We start from the raw sequence: 19,135 nt of genomic DNA, 5'->3' as shown, positions 1-19,135 counted from the left end.
CTGCGATTTTTTTCGTGACTGCAACATTTTGGCGGACACATTTTTGGGACCATTGTCATTTTCACAGCAAAAAATGCATTAAAAATGCATTGTTTACTGTGAAAATGACAATTGCAGTTTGGGAGTTAACCACTAGGGGGCGCTGAAGGGGTTAAGTGTGACCTCATCTGTGTTTCTAACTGTTGGGGGGCGGGGCTGGACATGTGACATCATTGATCGTGGAACACATGATCAATGACGGCGCCACAGTGAAGAACGGGGAAGCTGTGTTTACACACAGCTCTCCCAGTTCTTCAGCTCCGATCATGGGACTCCAGCGGCAATCGGGTCCGCGGGCCCCGCGGTCACGGAGCTTCGGACCGGGTCGCGTGTGCACGCCCGCGACCCACGGCTGGGCACTTAAAGAGGATGTAAAGGTACGTGCTTGTGCCCAGCCGTGCCATTCTTCCGGTGTATATTTGAAGGAGGCGGTCCTTAAGTGGTTAAGCACATCATTGACCAGTTTGCATCAGTGAATACAGGAAGGTACAGTTGTAATTTGTATGTAGTGCCAATCCATCATTTGTTAATTGAAAGATTAAAGCGCTTGACTTGTCGTTTTGGTAGCTGTTTTTTTTTTTTTTGTTAAGGTTATCTGAAAGATGGGTTTCAAATGTTTTGACAGGCTTGCCATAGGCGCCATTTTCACTAGATATGCCTCTGGATGCCAGTATAGTGCCCAGAGGCTGCAATGTGGTGGGCTTTAGAAAAAGTAGTGTGTACAGAAAATCAGAGCTGAAATAATTTCCTACTGAGCGACATACAATGATGACACACAATAAAAATACCTGGTTTGCAGGTGCGTTCGCAGTCTTCTTTAGTATGAAATTGGTTACCATTTCCTTTGCAACCGCCGTAGATGAATTTCTTGCAAGTTTTTGTCTCCTGATCATAGTAATAGAGCGGAATGTACGCCTCACATGGACCGCTAACTGGAGGTAAGCCACACCTTATAGCTAAAAAAAATAAAAAACACATAAATAAATAAACGCTTCAATATCGAATAGCAATAAAAAAAATAAAAAAAAGATACTACAAGATAACACCATGACTATTGTAACTTTACAGACACGTTTCGGCTGGGTTGGATATACCCCTAATGAATAACGAATGAATCAATATTGAGCAACGTACAATGACAAACAGAAGAATAAAATATACCTGGTTTGCACAAAGCCTCGCAGTCTTTCTGAGTAGCAAAATTATTTTCGTTTCCGCCACAACCGCCATAGACGAAAGGCTTGCAAGTGCCCGTCTTCTTATCATAGTAATAGCGATCTATGTGCATCTTACATAGACCGGTTTCTGAAGGCTGGTCACAGACTACAACTGGAAAAAGAAACACCTAAATATCAAATATCAATGGAAGAGATAATTGGTGATAAAGATGACTGCTGGAACCTTACTGAAAAGTTTCATCGGGGATGGAAGACACTTGTCTCACAGTCTTCTTTGGTAAGTTGTTTGCGTTTCCTTGGCAACCGCCATGGCTAAATATTTGGCAAATACCCGTCTCTTTATCATAGTAATAGCGTTCTACTTACCCCTTACATCACAGCTGTCAAACTGGTGGCCTTCCAGCTGTTGCAGAACTACAAGTTCCATGAGGTATTGCAAGGCTGGCAGTTACAAGCATGACTCCCACAGGCAGAGGCATGATGGGACTTGTAGGTCCACAACAGCTGGAGGGCCACCAGTTTGGCACTCCTGACTTGCATGGACTGATTTCTGGAGGCAAGACACAGACTCCACCTGAAAAAAATACTCCAGAGTCTGAAATAGCAATGGAAAAAGATAAAGGGGTAGATTCAGAGAGAATTTACGCCGCGTAAATTCAAATCTGCGCCGGCGTATCTTCTTTCTGTACTCATAAAGCAAGATACGCCGACATTAGCCTAAGATACGACTGGCATAAGTCTCTTACGCCGTCGTATCTTAGGGTGCATTCTCACGCTGGCCGCTAGGTGGCGCTCCCGTCGTATTCAGCGTAGATTATGAAAATTACCTAGTTACGCCGATTCACAAACGTACGTGCGCCCGCCCGTAGTTTTTTACGTCGTTTGCGTAAGTCGTTTTCGTCGTAACGTTGCTCCTGCTATTAGGTGGCACAGCCAATAGTATGGACGTCGTTCCCGCTTCGAAATTTGAATTGTTTGCGTCGTTTGTGTAAGTCATTCGCGAATAGGGCTGGACATAATTTACGTTCACGTCGAAACCAATACGTAGTTGCGGCGTACTTGAGAGCAATGCACACTGGGATATGTACACGGACGGCGAATGCGCCGTTCGTAAAACACGTAAATCACGTCAGGTCATAACACATTAGCATAAAACACGCCCCCTTCCACATCTGAATTACGCGGGCTTACGCCGGCCCCATTTACGCTACGCCGCCGCAACTTACGGAGCAAGTGCTTTTTGAATACTGCACTTGCTCCTGTAAGTTGCATCGGTGTAGTGTAAATACAATACGCTGCGCCGCCGTAACTTAAAGCGCAGCTACCTGAATCTACCCCAAAGAGTGGAATCCATGAGTCTGTCCTGTGATATGAACTACATTTTATATGCAAATGAATGTTCACCACTGATAATGCTCTCTTGTTCCAGGTAACATCTGGGAACATGGATGAAGAGCTATTGATTGGGCTTTGAGGGCACACAGTACAATTTGGTATAGAAAACTAGAAATGTATTGAGTATGAAATATCATAAAATCAAACAGACGTAAAATCGAATTTAGGTCAGTGACTAATACTACAAGGGTAGTGACAACAATATACAATCTTATTATATACAAGCTTTATCTGACAAGCACAGTTACAAGTATAATGTTGAGTTGTGTATCCCATGTGGTATTTCCGGAGGTTTAATGGAGGCCTTGCTCTACATGTTACGCGCGTTAGCGCTTCCTCAGGAGCATAAGATATTGCATCTATTAAAACAAATATACAGGAAAACAATTAAGTTCACAAGTATACATACATAGGAAAAAGATTTTTGTGTTATAAAAAACACATAGAAAATAACATAAACATAACAAATTATATAAAGGAAAACAAGATATAGACACAAAAAATGTAAAATATTTGCATTTGTCAGTGCAGGTGCGGTAGAGCAAAGGGGCAGCGTGTCACCAAAGCCCATCGAGATAGATAAAAGAAGAAAGCATCACAGAAATTTGACGCCAAGAGAGAAGGGGATAAAGTGAAAAGGGAAGAGAAAAGAAAAGAAAAAAGGGAAAGGGAAGAGAAGGAGAAAAGAGAAAAGGGGAAAGGGGGGGAAGGGGGGGAAAAAGAAATTATAAGGGGTTGAGAAAGAGGGAAGGGGGGGGGGAAAGAGAGAGTGCAGAAATGAGGAATAAAAGAATAAAGGGGGAGGGAAATGGGGAAAGAGGGGGAAAGGGGGAGGGAAGGGACAGGGTAAGGAAGTGGAAAAGAGAAGGGAAAGGGAAATAGTTAAGGTTGGTATATAAAAGACATGAATAACTTACTAAATAAGTCGCATTGGGGGTAGACAAGCGACAATGGTGTCCTAACCCCACAGTGGCTGAGTGGACAGAGTCTGTCAATCCAGCCTAACGTGGGGATAATATCTGTAGACAATGTTGAGTTAAATTTTGAGTTAGACAGGTATTAATATGGTACTTTTATAGGACAGAATGAGAGGGGATGGGAAAGGGGGGATTTTTTTGGGGGGGGGTTTATGAAGGATGATTAAACCTACTATATCTGGATACCTACTCACCAAAAAACACATAAAGAATTGTAAGAAAGGGTGATCAGACAGTCAGGTGCTGGTAAGCACTTAAATTCGGATCCGGGGATCTGCACGAAGAATCCGAGAAGAGGATTCTGTTCTGGCAGCATCATACAATATCCTCTGGCACTTATACCTAGGATCCAAAGACTGCCTTATTAGATGTTTTCATCTACCCTATCTAGCCTAGCACATTGAGCACTGAAATACCGCACGTGCAGATCCCCGGATCCGAATTTAAGTGCTTACCAGCACCTGACTGTCTGATCACCCTTTCTTACAATTCTTTATGTGTTTTTTGGCGAGTAGGTATCCAGATATAGTAGGTTTAATCATCCTTCATAAACCCCCCCCCCAAAAAAAATCCCCCCTTTCCCCTCCCCTCTCATTCTGTCCTATAAAAGTACCATATTAATACCTGTCTAACTCAAAATTTAACTCCACATTGTCTACAGATATTATCCCCACGTTAGGCTGGATTGACAGACTCTGTCCACTCAGCCACTGTGGGGTTAGGACACCATTGTCGCTTGTCTACCCCCAATGCGACTTATTTAGTAAGTTATTCATGTCTTTTATATACCAACCTTAACTATTTCCCTTTCCCTTCTCTTTTCCACTTCCTTACCCTGTCTTTTCCCTCCCCCTTTCCCCCTCTTTCCCCATTTCCCTCCCCCTTTATTCTTTTATTCCTCATTTCTGCACTCTCTCTTTTTTTCCCCCCCTTCCCTCTTTCTCAACCCCTTATAATTTCTTTTCCCCCCCCTTCCCCCCCCTTTTCTCTTTTCTCCTTCTCTTCCCTTTCCCTTTTTTCTTTTCTTTTCTCTTCCCTTTTCACTTTATCCCCTTCTCTCTTGGCGTCAAATTTCTGTGATGCTTTCTTCTTTTATCTATCTCGATGGGCTTTGGTGACACGCTGCCCCTTTGCTCTACGGCACCTGCACTGACAAATGCAAATATTTTACATTTTTTGTGTCTATATCTTGTTTTCCTTTATATAATTTGTTATGTTTATGTTATTTTCTATGTGTTTTTTATAACACAAAAATCTTTTTCCTATGTATGTATACTTGTGAACTTAATTGTTTTCCTGTATATATGTTTTAATAGATGCAATATCTTATGCTCCTGAGGAAGCGCTAACGCGCGTAACATGTAGAGCAAGGCCTCCATTAAACCTCCGGAAATACCACATGGGATACACAACTCAACATTATACTTGTAACTGTGCTTGTCAGATAAAGCTTGTATATAATAAGATTGTATATTGTTGTCACTACCCTTGTAGTATTAGTCACTGACCTAAATTCGATTTTACATCTGTTTGATTTTATGATATTTCATACTCAATAAATTTCTAGTTTTCTATACCAAATTGTACTGTGTGCCCTCAAAGCCCAATCAATAGCTCTTCATCCAAATTCTCGATATATCGGGGCGTTGGCACATTCTATACAGGTGCATTCGCGGTATCACCACGCGACATATGCACATTAAAATAGGCTTTTCCTTTTTGCAAAACATCTGGGAACAGAAGGCGGTCAAAGAACGACCTGCCATGTCTCTCTTTGAGCTTACAACACATCGACAGTAACCGAACCAGTGGTAACACTATTTTAGTAGACTAAAACTAAAATGCAGATGACTAACATACAACTAAAACTAAAATGGCATTTTAGTCAAAAGACTATGACTCGAAAATTGAATCGAAAATTGACATCAAAATGAACACTACTCTGCTGGCCATTTCTAAATCGGCAACACAATTCCATCCAGAGCCTATAATAATGTAAAATACATTTTAACCACTTCGGCCTTGGAAGGTTTTACCCCCTTCCTGACCAGGCCACTTTTGCAATACTGCACCGCGCGTTATTTTAACTGACAATTGCGCGGTCGTGCGACACTGTACCCATATAAAATGTATGTCCCTTTTTCCCCACATATAGAGCTATTTGATCACCTCTGATCTTTATTTTTTGCACTTTAAACACCTCAATACTGGGCACTTAAACCCCCTTCCTGCCCAGGCCATTTTTAAGCTTTCGGCGCTGTCACATTTTGAATGACAATTGCACAGTCATGCAACACTGTACCCAAATTACATTTTTATGTTTTTTCCCCCCACAAATAGAGCTTTATTTTGGTGGTATTTGATCACCTCTGCGTTTTTTATTGTGTGACAAGTTTAAAAAAAAAAACACAATGGGCCAGATTCACGTAGGAAGGCGCATCTTTGTGCGGGCGTAGCGTATCCTATTTACGCTACGCCACCGCAACTTAGACAGGCAAGTGCAGTATTCACAAAGCACTTGCTCCGTAAGTTGCGGCGGCGTAGCGTAAATGGGCCGGCGTAAGCCCGCGTAATTCAAAGTAGGCTGGTAGGGGGTGTGTTGTATGTAAATGAATCGTGACCCCACGTAAATGACGGAGAAAATTCGACGTGATACTGAGCATGCCCTGCTCGTTAGGCGCGCCATTTACGTGGGGTCACGATTAATTTCCATACAACACGCCCCCTACCAGTCTACTTTGAATTACGCAGGCTTACGCCGGCCCATTTAAGCTACGCCGCCGCAACTTATGGAGCAATAGGTGAACTGGTAATGGGGTACCCCTACTATTTCACAAAGAAAGTATAACAAATTGTAAAAAAAAACAGACTCCATTGGGAAAGTCCTTTATTAAAAAAAAAAAAAGATTCCAGCGGTGGCAATCCACTCTCTGTTTCCGCTCCAACGCTGTCGGTATCCTGCGATGGGTGATCTCCTCTCCGCCGGGGTCCAGCGATGAAATGATCTCTTCTTCATCTTGGTCCAGGATCCAATGATGAGATGTCCGCAGCGCAGCGCATCCTATCTCCACCGGAGACACCCTGGGAATGATGCGGCGAGAGCCAGTGACAGCTCTTATGTAGGTGAGGGCAGGGCCATCTGTCACGTGACCCCGCCCCCTCTGATGTAACGCATCTCATCGTTGGATCCTGAACCTGGATGAAGAGGAGATCATCTCATTGCTGGACCTTGACAGAGAGGAGATCACCCATCGCAGGATACTGACATCGTTGGAGCGGAGACCGAGAGTGGATTACCACGGCTGGAATCTTTTCTATTTTTAATAAAGGACTTTCCCAACGGTGTCTGTGTTTTTTTTTACAATTTGTTACACTTTCTTTGTGAAATGGTAGGGGTACCCCATTACCAATTCACTTAGGGGGGGGACCAATTCACTTAGGGGGGGTGGGATCTGGGGGTCCCTGTTAAAGGGGTCTTCCAGATTCCGATAAGCCCCCCACCCGCAGACCCCCACAACCACCAGGCAAGGGTTGTGGGGATGAGGCCCTTGTCCCCATCAACATGGGGACATAGTGCTTTGAGGGGTCACAGACCCCCAAAGCATCCTCCCAATGTTGAGGGTATGTGGCCTGGTATGGTTCTGGAGGGGGGGGCCCTCTCTCATCTCCCCTCTTTTCCTGTGGCCTGCCAGGTTGCATGCTCAGATAAAGGGTCTGGTATGGATTTTTGGGGGGAACTCCACACCATTTTTTTAAAAAAAATTGGGGCGGCGTTCCCCTTAAAATCCACACCAGACCTGAAGGGTCTGGTATGGATATTTGGGGGTAACCCCACGTAATTTTTTTAAAATTTGACGCAGGGTTCCCCTTAATATCCATACCAGACCTGAAGGGCCTGGTAATTGAATTTGGGGGACCCCCACGCATTTTTTTTTTCTTTTAATGAATGACTTTTCTCTGAATTGCCGGGAGCCGACAATTCATTATAGCCGCGAGTGGTTTTAATTGACTTTTTTTCCCTTCAGAAATTACATTTTGTGCAGGGACAGTTCTAAGCACGGGAAACAAGTGCATTCTATACACCCCCCCAGGTACGAAATTTAAAAGAATATTTCGCTTTTATTGTTTCACATTAAGCATTGTTAAATTCACTGCTCCCAAAAAAACTTCTGTTTTTAAAACTTTTTTTTGCATTGATACATGTCCCCTGGGACAGGACCCGGGTCCCCAAACACTTTTTAGGACAATAACTTGCATATAAGCCTTTAGATTTAGCACTTTAGATTTCTCCCATAGACTTTTACATGGTTTTTCGAATTTGCCGCGAACACCACCAAATTGTTCGCTGTTCGCCGAACGGGCGAACAGGCAATGTTCGAGTCGAACATGAGTTCGACTCGAAGCTCATCCCTGACTATCACATAAGAATAAGTAAGGCCTCGTACACACGACAGAGAAACTCGACGTGCTTGGCACGTCGAGTTCCTCGTCTCGTTTTGGGATGAAGCCGCCGAAGAGCTCGGCGGGCCGCCTTCTCCTATAGAACAACGCGGCCAACGAGAAAATAGAGAACATGTTCTCTATCTTCTCGTCGAGCTCCTCGGCGGCTCCATCGAGCCAAAACTGTACAGACGACAGAGATTCTCGGCAGAATCCGGGTTTTGACCGAGTTTCTCGGCGAATTCTGCCGAGAATCTCTGTCGTGTGTACGAGGCCTAAGGGGCATCTACTAAGCTGATGAAAGGCTAATTAATGAAAAAGGTTTTTCTTATATTTTTTCTTCATATTTAATGTTGGCAATATATTCAGGTAATATATGCAATAGAGTTTACAGGTTTTTTGTTTTATTTTTTATTTTAACCACTTCAGCCCCGGAAGGATTTGCTCCCTTAATGACCAGGCCATTTTTTTGCGATACGGCACTGCGCCCCTTTAACTGACAATTGCGCGGTTGTGCGACGTTGTACCCAAATTAAATTGACGTCCTTTTTTCCTACAGATAGAGCTTTCTTTTGGTGTCATTTGATCACCTGCGGTTTTTATTTTTTGTGCTATAAACAAAAATTTTTTTTTACTTTTTGCTATAATATATATCCCAAAAAATATATTTAAAAAAAAACGTATTTATATATTAGTTTAAGCTGATATATATTCTTCCACGTTTTCATTTTTTTTATATCAAAAATATCGCAATAGGTGCAAATTGATTGGTTTGCACAAAAGTTATAGGGGCAGATTCACGTAGATCGTCGCAAAATTGTGCGGGCGTAACGTATCTCATTTACGTTACGCCTCCGCAACTTACATGGGCAAGTGCTGTATTCTCAAAGCACTTGCTCTGTAAGTTGCGGCGGCGTAGCGTAAATCACCCGACGGAATTCAAATTCGGCGGGTAGGGGGCGTGTATCATTTAAATGAAGCGTGTCCCCGCCCCGAACTAACATTTGAGCAGGAGGGCCGACCTGCCTTCGTATAAGGACGGTGGCTGGTTAGCAAGTGGTTAAAGTTGCACTTGTCAAAAAGCTTTGACAAGTGCAATGAAACAAATTTATAAAGAGATTATATATCACAACAGCTAAATCTGTGTCTGTAGTAGTAGTAGTTCAAACCTTAATACCAGAAATAACATGTTTTTCGATTTTTACTGCAGGATTATATAAGTCGTTTGGAAATTCCATAGAAATGCTTTAATACAATTTACCTAAACCCAATCAATTTTAGTCTACTAAAATGTACTGGAGTTTATAGTTGACTAAAATACGACTAAAACGAAAATGGCATTTTACTCAAAAGATTATGACTGAAACTAAATTAAAATTTGAAGTAAAAATTAACACTGAACTGAACTGAAGCCCAGCTGACATTAGTCAGCAGAGCTTCAGGAAAAAATATATAAAATTTGGTCCACAGGATTGGGAATTGATCCCAGTCTTTCCCAGTGAGATCAACTCCAGTACAATCACCCCAATCTATAACTGGCCTGTGCAGCAAAGTGCACATGGAAGGGCAAAGCACATCACAAACCAACAAAAGATTTCCCAGCACACTTACCGACCAGCCTGCAAAACTACCAAATCGGACCCGTCTAACAGTTTACGTTTAAAAACTCTCTGGGCCAGATCCACAAAAGGGATACGCAGGCGTATCTGCTGATACGCCGTCGTATCCCTGTTTCTATCTATGCGGCTGATTCATAGAATCAGTTACGCATAGATATCCCTAAGATCCGACAGGTGTAATGGACTTACACTGTCGGATCTTAGGATGCAGTACCGTTGCCGCAGCTGGGGGCATTTCTCGTCGAAATTCCGCGTCGGGTATGCAAATTAGCACTTACGGAGATCCACAAAGCTTTTTCCCTTCGTTATTTCTCCCTAAGTGTTAGTTTGCCGTCGCAAAATTAGGGCTGCTTTTACAAAGTGTAAACTTAGTACACCATGTAAAAGTAGACCCTTCTTTCCCGCGTCGCTGTCCAATTTTTTGGACAGTATCTCTTTTGAGGATCTGGCCCATAGTGCTGTGTTGGCAAGACTGACCTTGAGCTGTAGAGAATGAGATGAACTGAACCACCAACAGACTGGCAGCAATCACAGCAAGGGAACATATATTTGTCATGTTGAAGTCGTGTCCACCAAAGGCAATGAAGAGTCGGTGTTATTCTGCAGACTGATCCCAGATTCCTGATGGATAGTTATAGAGAGGAGAGACCACACCCACAAGTCTATTGGTCTGCCCCTGGGAGTGGTCTCAATACTTGTGGTGGAGGGAGATCATTTCCAATATTTTTCTTCACAGTCAACATCAGAATTTGCATTGCAAAAAATGTCAACATTGAATACGAAACAAAAATACAAATAGTAAAAGATAAAGGTTTAGCAACCACTGGCTAGGATATTGAGAGCTTTGAAGACCTGGACATTTTCTTGGAGGAGGGGTGTGGAACTGAAATATTTATTGTAGATGGGGATCAGCAGTTCAGTGAATGGGAGTATTTTCAGTTAAAGCACTTAGGGCCAGATTCACATAGAACTACGTTACGCTGCGGCGGCGTAACGTATCCCATTTACGTTACACCGCCGCAAGTTTACAGCGTAAGTGCCTGATTCACAAAGCACTTACCTGTAAACTTGCGGCGGCGTAGCGTAAATCCGCTCGGCGCAAGCCCGCCTAATTCAAATAGGGCAGGCACCATTTAAATTAGGCGCGTTCCCGCGCCGAACTTACTGCGCATGCTCCGTCCCTAAAATTTCCCGACGTGCATTGCGCTAAATGACGTCGCAAGGACGTCATTGGTTTCGACGTTAACGTAAATGGCGTCCAGCGCCATTCACGGACGACTTACGCAAACAACGTGAAATTTAAAAATTCAACGCGGAGACGACGGCCATACTTAACATTGCTTCGACCACCTAGAGGGCATGCTTAGTTTTACGCGACGCATCTCTACGGAAACGACGTAAATTTAGATCGACGGGCAAAGCGAACGTCCGTGAATCGGCGTAACTAGTCATTTGCATATTCTACGCCGACCGCAATGGAATCGCCACCTAGCGGCCGGCCTAGAATTGCAGCCTAAGATCCGACGGTGTAACACAGTTACACCTGTCGGATCTTAGGGCTATCTATGCGTAACCTGATTCTATGAATCAGCCGCATAGATACGACAATTGTATCTCAGAGATACGACGGCGTATCAGGAGATACGCCGTCGTATCTCTTCTGTGAATCTGGCCCTTAGTTAGCACTATACCACAACCAATTAGAGATGGCAAAACATTAAACCCAATTGAAAAACTCTGTAGTCTAGAAAAAACACTGAAACACGGTATATCTCAAATATATAAAATATTAACAGATCTAGAAACACAGGGATCATTGACATGTATAGAAAAATGGGGACAAGATATGGGTAAAAAGTTGGAATAATCACATATGATTGGGGCAGTATTCAATTTCGCATCTGACATTGCGACAATTGAAGCAAATTACACCTGGCACCTGACCCCAAAGAGTTATGTTGGAGGAACTGCAAACAAAAAGGGACGACCATGAACATTTGGTGGGATTGCCCGAGAAAACAAGAGTACTGGGGGGAAGTATTAGAGTACATAGAAGAAATAACAGGGGAGAAGGTCCCACCAAACCCCTGGACATGTTTATTTCACGGTACAAACAAAACAAAAAAACAATACGAAAAAACTTTGATCCCAGTACTGCTTAACGCGGCAAAGGTATTAATCCCAAAAAAATGGCTACATCCAACGAGGCCATCTATAAAAGAGTGGATACAACGAGTAGATCACATAGCAGAAATGGAATAACTTAGCCGCGGTGAGCTGGGAAGGGATGAAAGATACAGAGCAATATGGGAGAAATGGAGAGATTTCAGAGATTTCAAAACATCAGGAAAATTTGCGCAGGGAATGACTGAAGGGGGGGGAGGGTCTGTTATCTTTTCACCCTCCCTTCCCCGCCCATGGTCCTGCCCACAGCCTGCCCATAGAGTATAATTAGCTATGTCACCTTAATCTCCAGCTATAGCCTTGAAGAAGGAACCAATCAGAAGTTCCAAAATGCATCCCTCTTTGATGACCTCACTTCCTGTTTGCAGTCCACGCTGGTTGTAGGTCCCCCTCCGCTGACATCACTTCCGGTATTCACGTCCAATGCTGATTCTGACAGCGCGGCCGCTCCATTGGTGCCTCCAGAGCTGTGGCGTCTTCCTGCTAGGACGTTCTTCTGCTGCATAGTGACTTCTTTGGGAATTCTTGATATATACTGGGGCCACATGATGCCGGATCACCCTCATTATTTATATGATGCATTCCTCTCATCATCCATCCTATAAGTGTTCGTTGAGATATTAAACGTTTTTTAATATTGCACTCGGAGGCGCCTCTTTTTTTTTGTTTTGTTTATTTTGATTCTAGAGTTTGCTGTCTCCAACACACTGCATACGGCCGCTGTGTAAGCAGCCCTATATAGTGTGGGGCATGGACTTGGCACCCTGCCTTTGGCCAATCATGGCTCTCGCAGCAGAGCACACTGTGATTGGACAAAGCATGCAGGTCAGGTGCATGCTTTGTCCAATCATCAGTCGTCAATGCACTGCGATCTCGCATTGCATTATGGGGCATTCCACAGAAGTCAAATTTTCGCGAACGCCCCATAATGTTTGGTATTCGCCAAACACTCGATGTTTGAATCGAACTTATGTTCGACTCGAACATCGGGACCATCCCTAACTTGTACATATGAAGTATCAAAACAGTGCAATCAGCTCTAGAACAGTACATTTTGTTCTGGAATATGGCCTGAGGCCCGATTGAGGACCTACTAAAATAATCATCATAGATTGTCTCAGCCATGTTTTGCAGCTGAAAATTAGCGCTATGTAAAGTGCAAGCGATAATATTAAAAATAGAGAAAGCAATCAACTGCTTAAAATAAAAAGGTATAAAAACTGTGCTTGTGGAGTTATTAGCTGCTCATGAGTAGTGAGTCTATACACCCACTCTCTGAGCCTTTTTAAAGCCCTTTCAAAGGGAAACTATACTTCCTGTCTAGTCTAAGGTGACCAGATTTTTAAAATGAAATCCGGGGACATATTTTTTCTTTACTAGTAATGGCAATAATCAGCGACTCTCTGCCCGTCGCCGCCCGCCTCACAGCCTCTCAAGTCTTATTCTCCGGGCCCCGGATACTACTGGATGGGGAGCGGAGGAAGATCACTCCCCCAGGGAAGGCAAGGAGATAGGCAGGGGGCTGGCCAGGATTTGAGCCAAGGCAGAAGAACATGCGAGCGAAGCTGAATGGGCATGCACCCCAAACTGAAGAAATATTCCCTCCACTCCGACCAGCACATGATCATCAGAAAGGGGCACAGATAATGTGAAAATAAAACCCCCCTATGCTAGTAGGCACGGCGGAGCGGGGGGGTGTGTAATTAAATTTTTTTTATTTTAATTCTGCACTGACTGTCTTTGAAATTGCCCCTGCCCCCTATTAAATCCAATCTGGGGACAAAACCAGGGACAGACTTGGTCCTGGGACAGTGTCCTCAATCAGGGGACTGTCCCCTGAAACTGGGGATGTCTGGTCACCCTAGTCTAGTCAGGTGACCTTCCTTGTGTTCCCCTGATACACTGTCTTGGGCTTAAGACAAAGACACCCTCATGTTTTTTTACAGGTGTGCTTCCAAAAGTGCCGCCTGCTTTTTTTTCTTGGGGCCACATTAGTTATTTTACCATTAGGGAATTTACCAGTCTTGGTATCTTTCTGAACATGAGGTTGAGTCCTAAGCTTTAAGCATTTGGTTCCATTAAAATAGCAAAGCTCTCCTTGTTTCCTATAGACCATAATGTGCTTTCTATTTCCAGTTACAGTGCTTTCAAAGGGTCTTTGAGAGACAGCGAGGGGGTATTATATCTCCCCCCCACGCCTAATTTAACCCTATAATGCTGTAATATTGCACTTCCCCCCTATTGGCCCCTTGGTAAAATAAATTGCCCACCTCTGCTGTAAGCAACCCTTTTCCCTTTATTTAAAGTTGTTGTAAACCCTTAGAACATACTTTATGCTACAGGTAAACCTATATTAAGGCTTATCTGTAGCTACCCTGGATATCTCCTAAACCTGCACCCCCTGTATCTGCATGTGCCGAAGTCATTGGCACATGCGCACTGAATCAACGGCACGTCGTGCCGTTGCTTCAGTTAGACGTGCCGTTACTGGCAGCTCCAGCGTGCATGCCCAGAGGAGGCCTGCGATCTAGATGGGGTAAGTGAACAATCGACCGACCAGGGGGGATATGGGAGACCCGACCAATCACCAAGGGGGGTGACATAGGACGAATTCCCACCCACTCCAAAAAATATACCACCAGCCGCCACTGCCTGCAACCATGCCAAACTGACCATCAGGTCTACCAATATTTTCAATGTCACCCATGGCAACCAAACCATCAAAAATCATCAATGCCACCCGGGGCATGGAGAAAGGTGGCAGAATGCCTCTGGGGGAGGCCTGCCTACTCCCAACTCCTGCAGTCCGGCTCCTCTCTCGAGTACACACACAAAATACACTTTAAAAAAAAAAAAAAAATCATCAATGCATTGCCCTTTTATATCATTGTCAGAAATATCAGAACTACTGTCAGAACACCTTTTTCCAGTGTTCAGCAGGACAATGTCTGCAGAGAAACGACACACATGGCCATTTCACAATACATCAACTCCACTGGCACATGACATTCTGCCAGCAACTGACCTGACCTTCATTAGATAAACATTTGGGTCAGTGCTCAGTGACCATAATCTCTACATCTACAATTATGTAAATGTGTCTATTTGCCTGTGTGCTGTCTGGCACTTCAACCAATAGAGTGTTTGGCACCACATCATTAATAAAGTGGTTGTAAAGGCAGAAGGCTTTTTGTCTTAATGCATTCTATGCATTAGGATAAAAAGCCTTCTGTGTGCAGCAGCCCCAGCCCCCCTAATACTTACCTGAGCCCCATCTTTATCCAGCGATGTGGCATGAGAGACTTGGCTGCTTGGGACTCTCCTCCCCATTGGCTGAGACAGAAGCTGAGCGCCATTGGCTCCTGCTGCTGTCAATCAATGTCTGTGAGCCAATATAGAGAGAGAGAGGGGGGCAGGGCCTAGCCTCGGCTTCGTGTCTGAATGGACACGGAGCTTTGACTCGGCTCGGGTGTATTCATAGCAAGCTGTTTGCTTTAAGAGCACTCGTCAGGAGGGAGGGGCCAGTGGAGCTAAAGGGGGACCCGATAAGAGGAGAATCTGAGCTGCTCTGTGCAAAACCACTTCACAGAGCAGGTAAGTATAACATGTTTGTTACTTTTAATTTAAAAAAAACAGACTTTATAAATCACATTAACTCTTTTGTGGGTTGTGGACAAGACCTCTGCTGTGTGCTCACCATTTTGTGAGGGTTTATTCTGCAGCAGCAAGCGTGCTTTTGACTATAAGCTGTTCTATAGTCCCTCCATCTGAGGCCTCGTACACACGACGGGACATGTCCGATGAAAACGGTCCGCGGACCGTTTTCATCGGACATGTCCGCTGGCGGATTTTGGTCTGATGGCTGTACACACCATCAGACCAAATTTCTTGCGGACAATGAACGCGGTGACGTGGCCGCGCCGTCGCCGTGGCGATGACGCGGCAACGTGCGCGACCCTGGAAGGTCAATGCTTCCACGCATGCGTCTAATCACTTTGACGCATGCGAGGGCTTTCGGCAGAGCGGACATGTCCCATGAGTCGTACAGACGACCGAACATGTCCAAAGGACAGGCTTCCAGCGGACATGTTTCTTAGCATGCTAAGAAACATTTGTCCACTGGAAACCTGTCCGATCCGCCGGAAAATTGTCCGGTCGGCCGTACAGACGACCGAACATGTCCGCGGAAACTGGTCCGCGGACCAGTTTCAGCAGACATGTTCGGTAGTGTGTACGAGGCCTGACACAGCAGAAATAGTGTCCAATCCACTGTAATGCCACGTACACACGACCGTTTTTTATGACGAGAAAAATGCCATTTTTTAAATTAGTCATTAAAAACGATCGTGTGTAGGCTCCAGAGCATTTTTCTTGACGTGAAAAATGGCCATTAAAAATGTAGAACATGCTATATTTTTTCTCGTCGTTTTTCACGTTGTGAAAAACCGTTGTGTGTACGCGGCATAACACACCAAATTATTTTGCCTGTGCCCCTATCAAAGGTACTTTGCAGCATTGACCCATATGTCCAAGAAGCGAGAAAGGAGTTATTGGGGTCTATCTTGTGTAGTGCCACATCCAAATAAAGTCAAAGAGAGAAAAAGGAGAACTAGATCCCCTAACTGGACTTTTAAGGCACTTATAGTTAACCAAAAGAAGAAGTATATCTTTATATACTGTCCAAGAAGACACAGAAGAAAAGAGTGGCTGAACAGCAGACACATCTTTGACCATACCAGGCTGTGATAACACATTTTTAAACACAGCATTTTGCATTGCCACAATCTTACCTCGTGGTCCTTTATTAAACACATGAACATTTTCGTCCACTTCATTTTCACTTTTTTCGCAGACCACATTAACATACCGTGTTTCCCCGAAAAGAAGCCTGGGTCTTATATTAATTTTGGCTACAAAAGACACAGTAGGGCTTATTTTCGGGGTAGGTCTTACCATGTAATGTGCCGTCTTCTCTCCCCCTCTCTCCCCCTCTGCCTGTCAGGAATCCCCAGTGTGAACTGAGTTAAAATGCTTGTAAAATCCTATAATCCACTCTATTACAGTATTATATAATGTACAATGTGTGTGTATCTGTAATATAATTGTGTCAAATACCTTTGTTATAGCGCCGCTCTGCGCTTCTGTGACTCGCCGGAGGTCTCTTCCCCGCAATTATATTACAGAAACACACACCTTGTACATTATATACTACTGTAATAGAGTGGATTATAGGATTTTACAAGCATTTTAAACTAGGGCTTATTTTCGGGGTAGGGCTTATATTGCAGCCCTCCAGGAAAATAACGCTAGGTCTTATTTTCGGTGTAGGTCTTATTTTCGGGGAAACACGGTATTCTTATTGTAATAATTGGGATATCACAATTGCGCCCGACTGATAACCCACTACTGCGCCAGTGTGGAAAAGAAGTTAAAGCGCCTAGCTGCTGTTTAAATAAATAATATGTGAAAAATAAAGGAATATATTATATACATCAAGTGCCAATATAAAACCACAGCGCTATGAGAATAAATAAATATTCAAATCTAAATATATACAAGTGTACAATGTGATAACACAATTAAAAGTGATTGAACTCATACACTGTAAACATGCAAAGAAATTATTAATATTATATGATAAAAATAATATTAAGTGAAAAAAAGTCCGTGATGTAACATAAAAGACGTGAAGTATAAAGAGAAAAGTTCATGTAACTTCAATGTGATTAATCCACTTTTCCAGGACTTCCACCACACCTCAGTGTTCAGTGCTCCAATCCCCCCTCACAGTGGACACTCACCACAATACTATGCCTCCCACTCTCGTGTTTGGCTAACGAGCTTGTAATAAGAGTATCTCCACGGTGTCACCAGTAAATGAATTCCAGTATTAAATGCAAGGATGTTCCAAGTAGCAATGCAAAAAAAAAAAAGAAAGGTGCACAATAGTGTAAAAACGTAAGACCAGTTTAATTGAAACACTCAAATGAACCTCCAAAAGTTGCACTCACAAACAAACTCCAATGTAAAACTTTGTGTATGAACAGATCGCTGCACACTTCAAAATCCTCAATTGCAGATAACAGTGGTCACGGCGGACCCTCGGTCAACTGAATAATCTCACCGCAATCCTCGGCACAGCACACCACTTCAAACGATCACTCTTATCTTTGGTAATTCCAAACAACTACGAGATGGCTGCTAGCAGTCTTAGATGTAACTTGGAACTTTCTAAACATGGATTAGGCCACGCCCCGACATGTTTCGACTTCCTGTCTTATTCATGGGTATGGTCGAATAACCCCTTCCCCTCTTTTATATATATTCAGGGATGCTATCAGCAAATAGGATCAGACAGTGACGATTGACACCCCGCCTCTTGAGTGTGTATATCGCACCATCTGGGACAGCGAGAACGTCACCCGGTCACGTGTACTGTAGTGTCCAATGGGGTGAGATCATCACCGCTGTCTGTGGGCGGGAGCTGTGTATAGCGTCTCACTCATCACTACAGCAACGAGGAGCGCAGCCAGTCATGCTGCGCTTCTCTTGTATCCAATCAGTTTACCGCAGGATGACCAATGAGCGTAGGCTATCGTTATGGTGCCGCGTTGTCCTAACAACGGGGGACTCAGCCAACTGGTCACGTGTACCCCGTGGCCAATAGACAATATTCGCAGCGTTAATCCAAACGGAAATGCAGTATATAACGAATGCACTGACATATCACACAGCGGTCTACTTTTAATGAAAGAAACCAAACTAACAGGTTGATAGTAGTACAAATATAGAAAAAATAGAACAAATAAAGATATGTGGGCATAATAGCACTTATCAAAAACTGGGAGTAAATAATGATCTAAAAATGGGAACAGTCTCTCGAGGATCCCCGTGACCACCAATCCTTAGTTTTAACACACATCTCAATAATGGTCATACATTCATTAGATAAATACAGTACTTACATCATTAAAAATTACAATTAGCACTATAATTATGATCTGACATACCTATATGATAGATTAATTAGCTAAAATAGTTTGATTCACATTAAGCTAAATATATAAAAAAAATATAAAGTATAACAAATATAAAAATTACTATATTAGAATATGTTCTATACATCTACATATTAGCACGAGAGGAGCCCAGCCATTTCATTCGGGTCAGCATACCTTGAGGTAACCCTCGTGCATATAGATGAATACACAAAATGAGTTTAAATTGAATTAAACAGTTAATAGTAATTAAATATGGAATGAATGGTTAATGATCAATAATGATTGAGGATAAACAAATTTAA

The 19,135-nt window shown here is 43.3% G+C and overlaps 1 protein-coding gene across 1 annotated transcript in view; it reads right to left on the bottom strand.

Annotated features, from left to right (window-relative positions):
* LOC120939904 (papilin-like) overlaps positions 1-19,135 on the bottom strand; it is an 87,139-nt gene that overhangs the window by 25,697 nt on the left and 42,307 nt on the right. Inside the window, exons 4-5 of the mRNA XM_040352333.1 lie at positions 1,201-1,362; positions 828-995 (exon numbers count right to left, since the gene is read on the bottom strand). Of these exons, the coding sequence (XP_040208267.1) occupies positions 828-995; positions 1,201-1,362 (330 nt within the window). The remainder of the gene's footprint in view (positions 1-827; positions 996-1,200; positions 1,363-19,135) is intronic.

This window comes from Rana temporaria, chromosome 5, assembly GCF_905171775.1.
Source record: "Rana temporaria chromosome 5, aRanTem1.1, whole genome shotgun sequence".
Classification (NCBI taxonomy): Eukaryota; Metazoa; Chordata; class Amphibia; order Anura; family Ranidae; genus Rana; species Rana temporaria.
The sequence above is the reverse complement of the archived record's forward strand: the minus strand, read 5'-3'. Positions and strand labels throughout refer to the sequence as shown.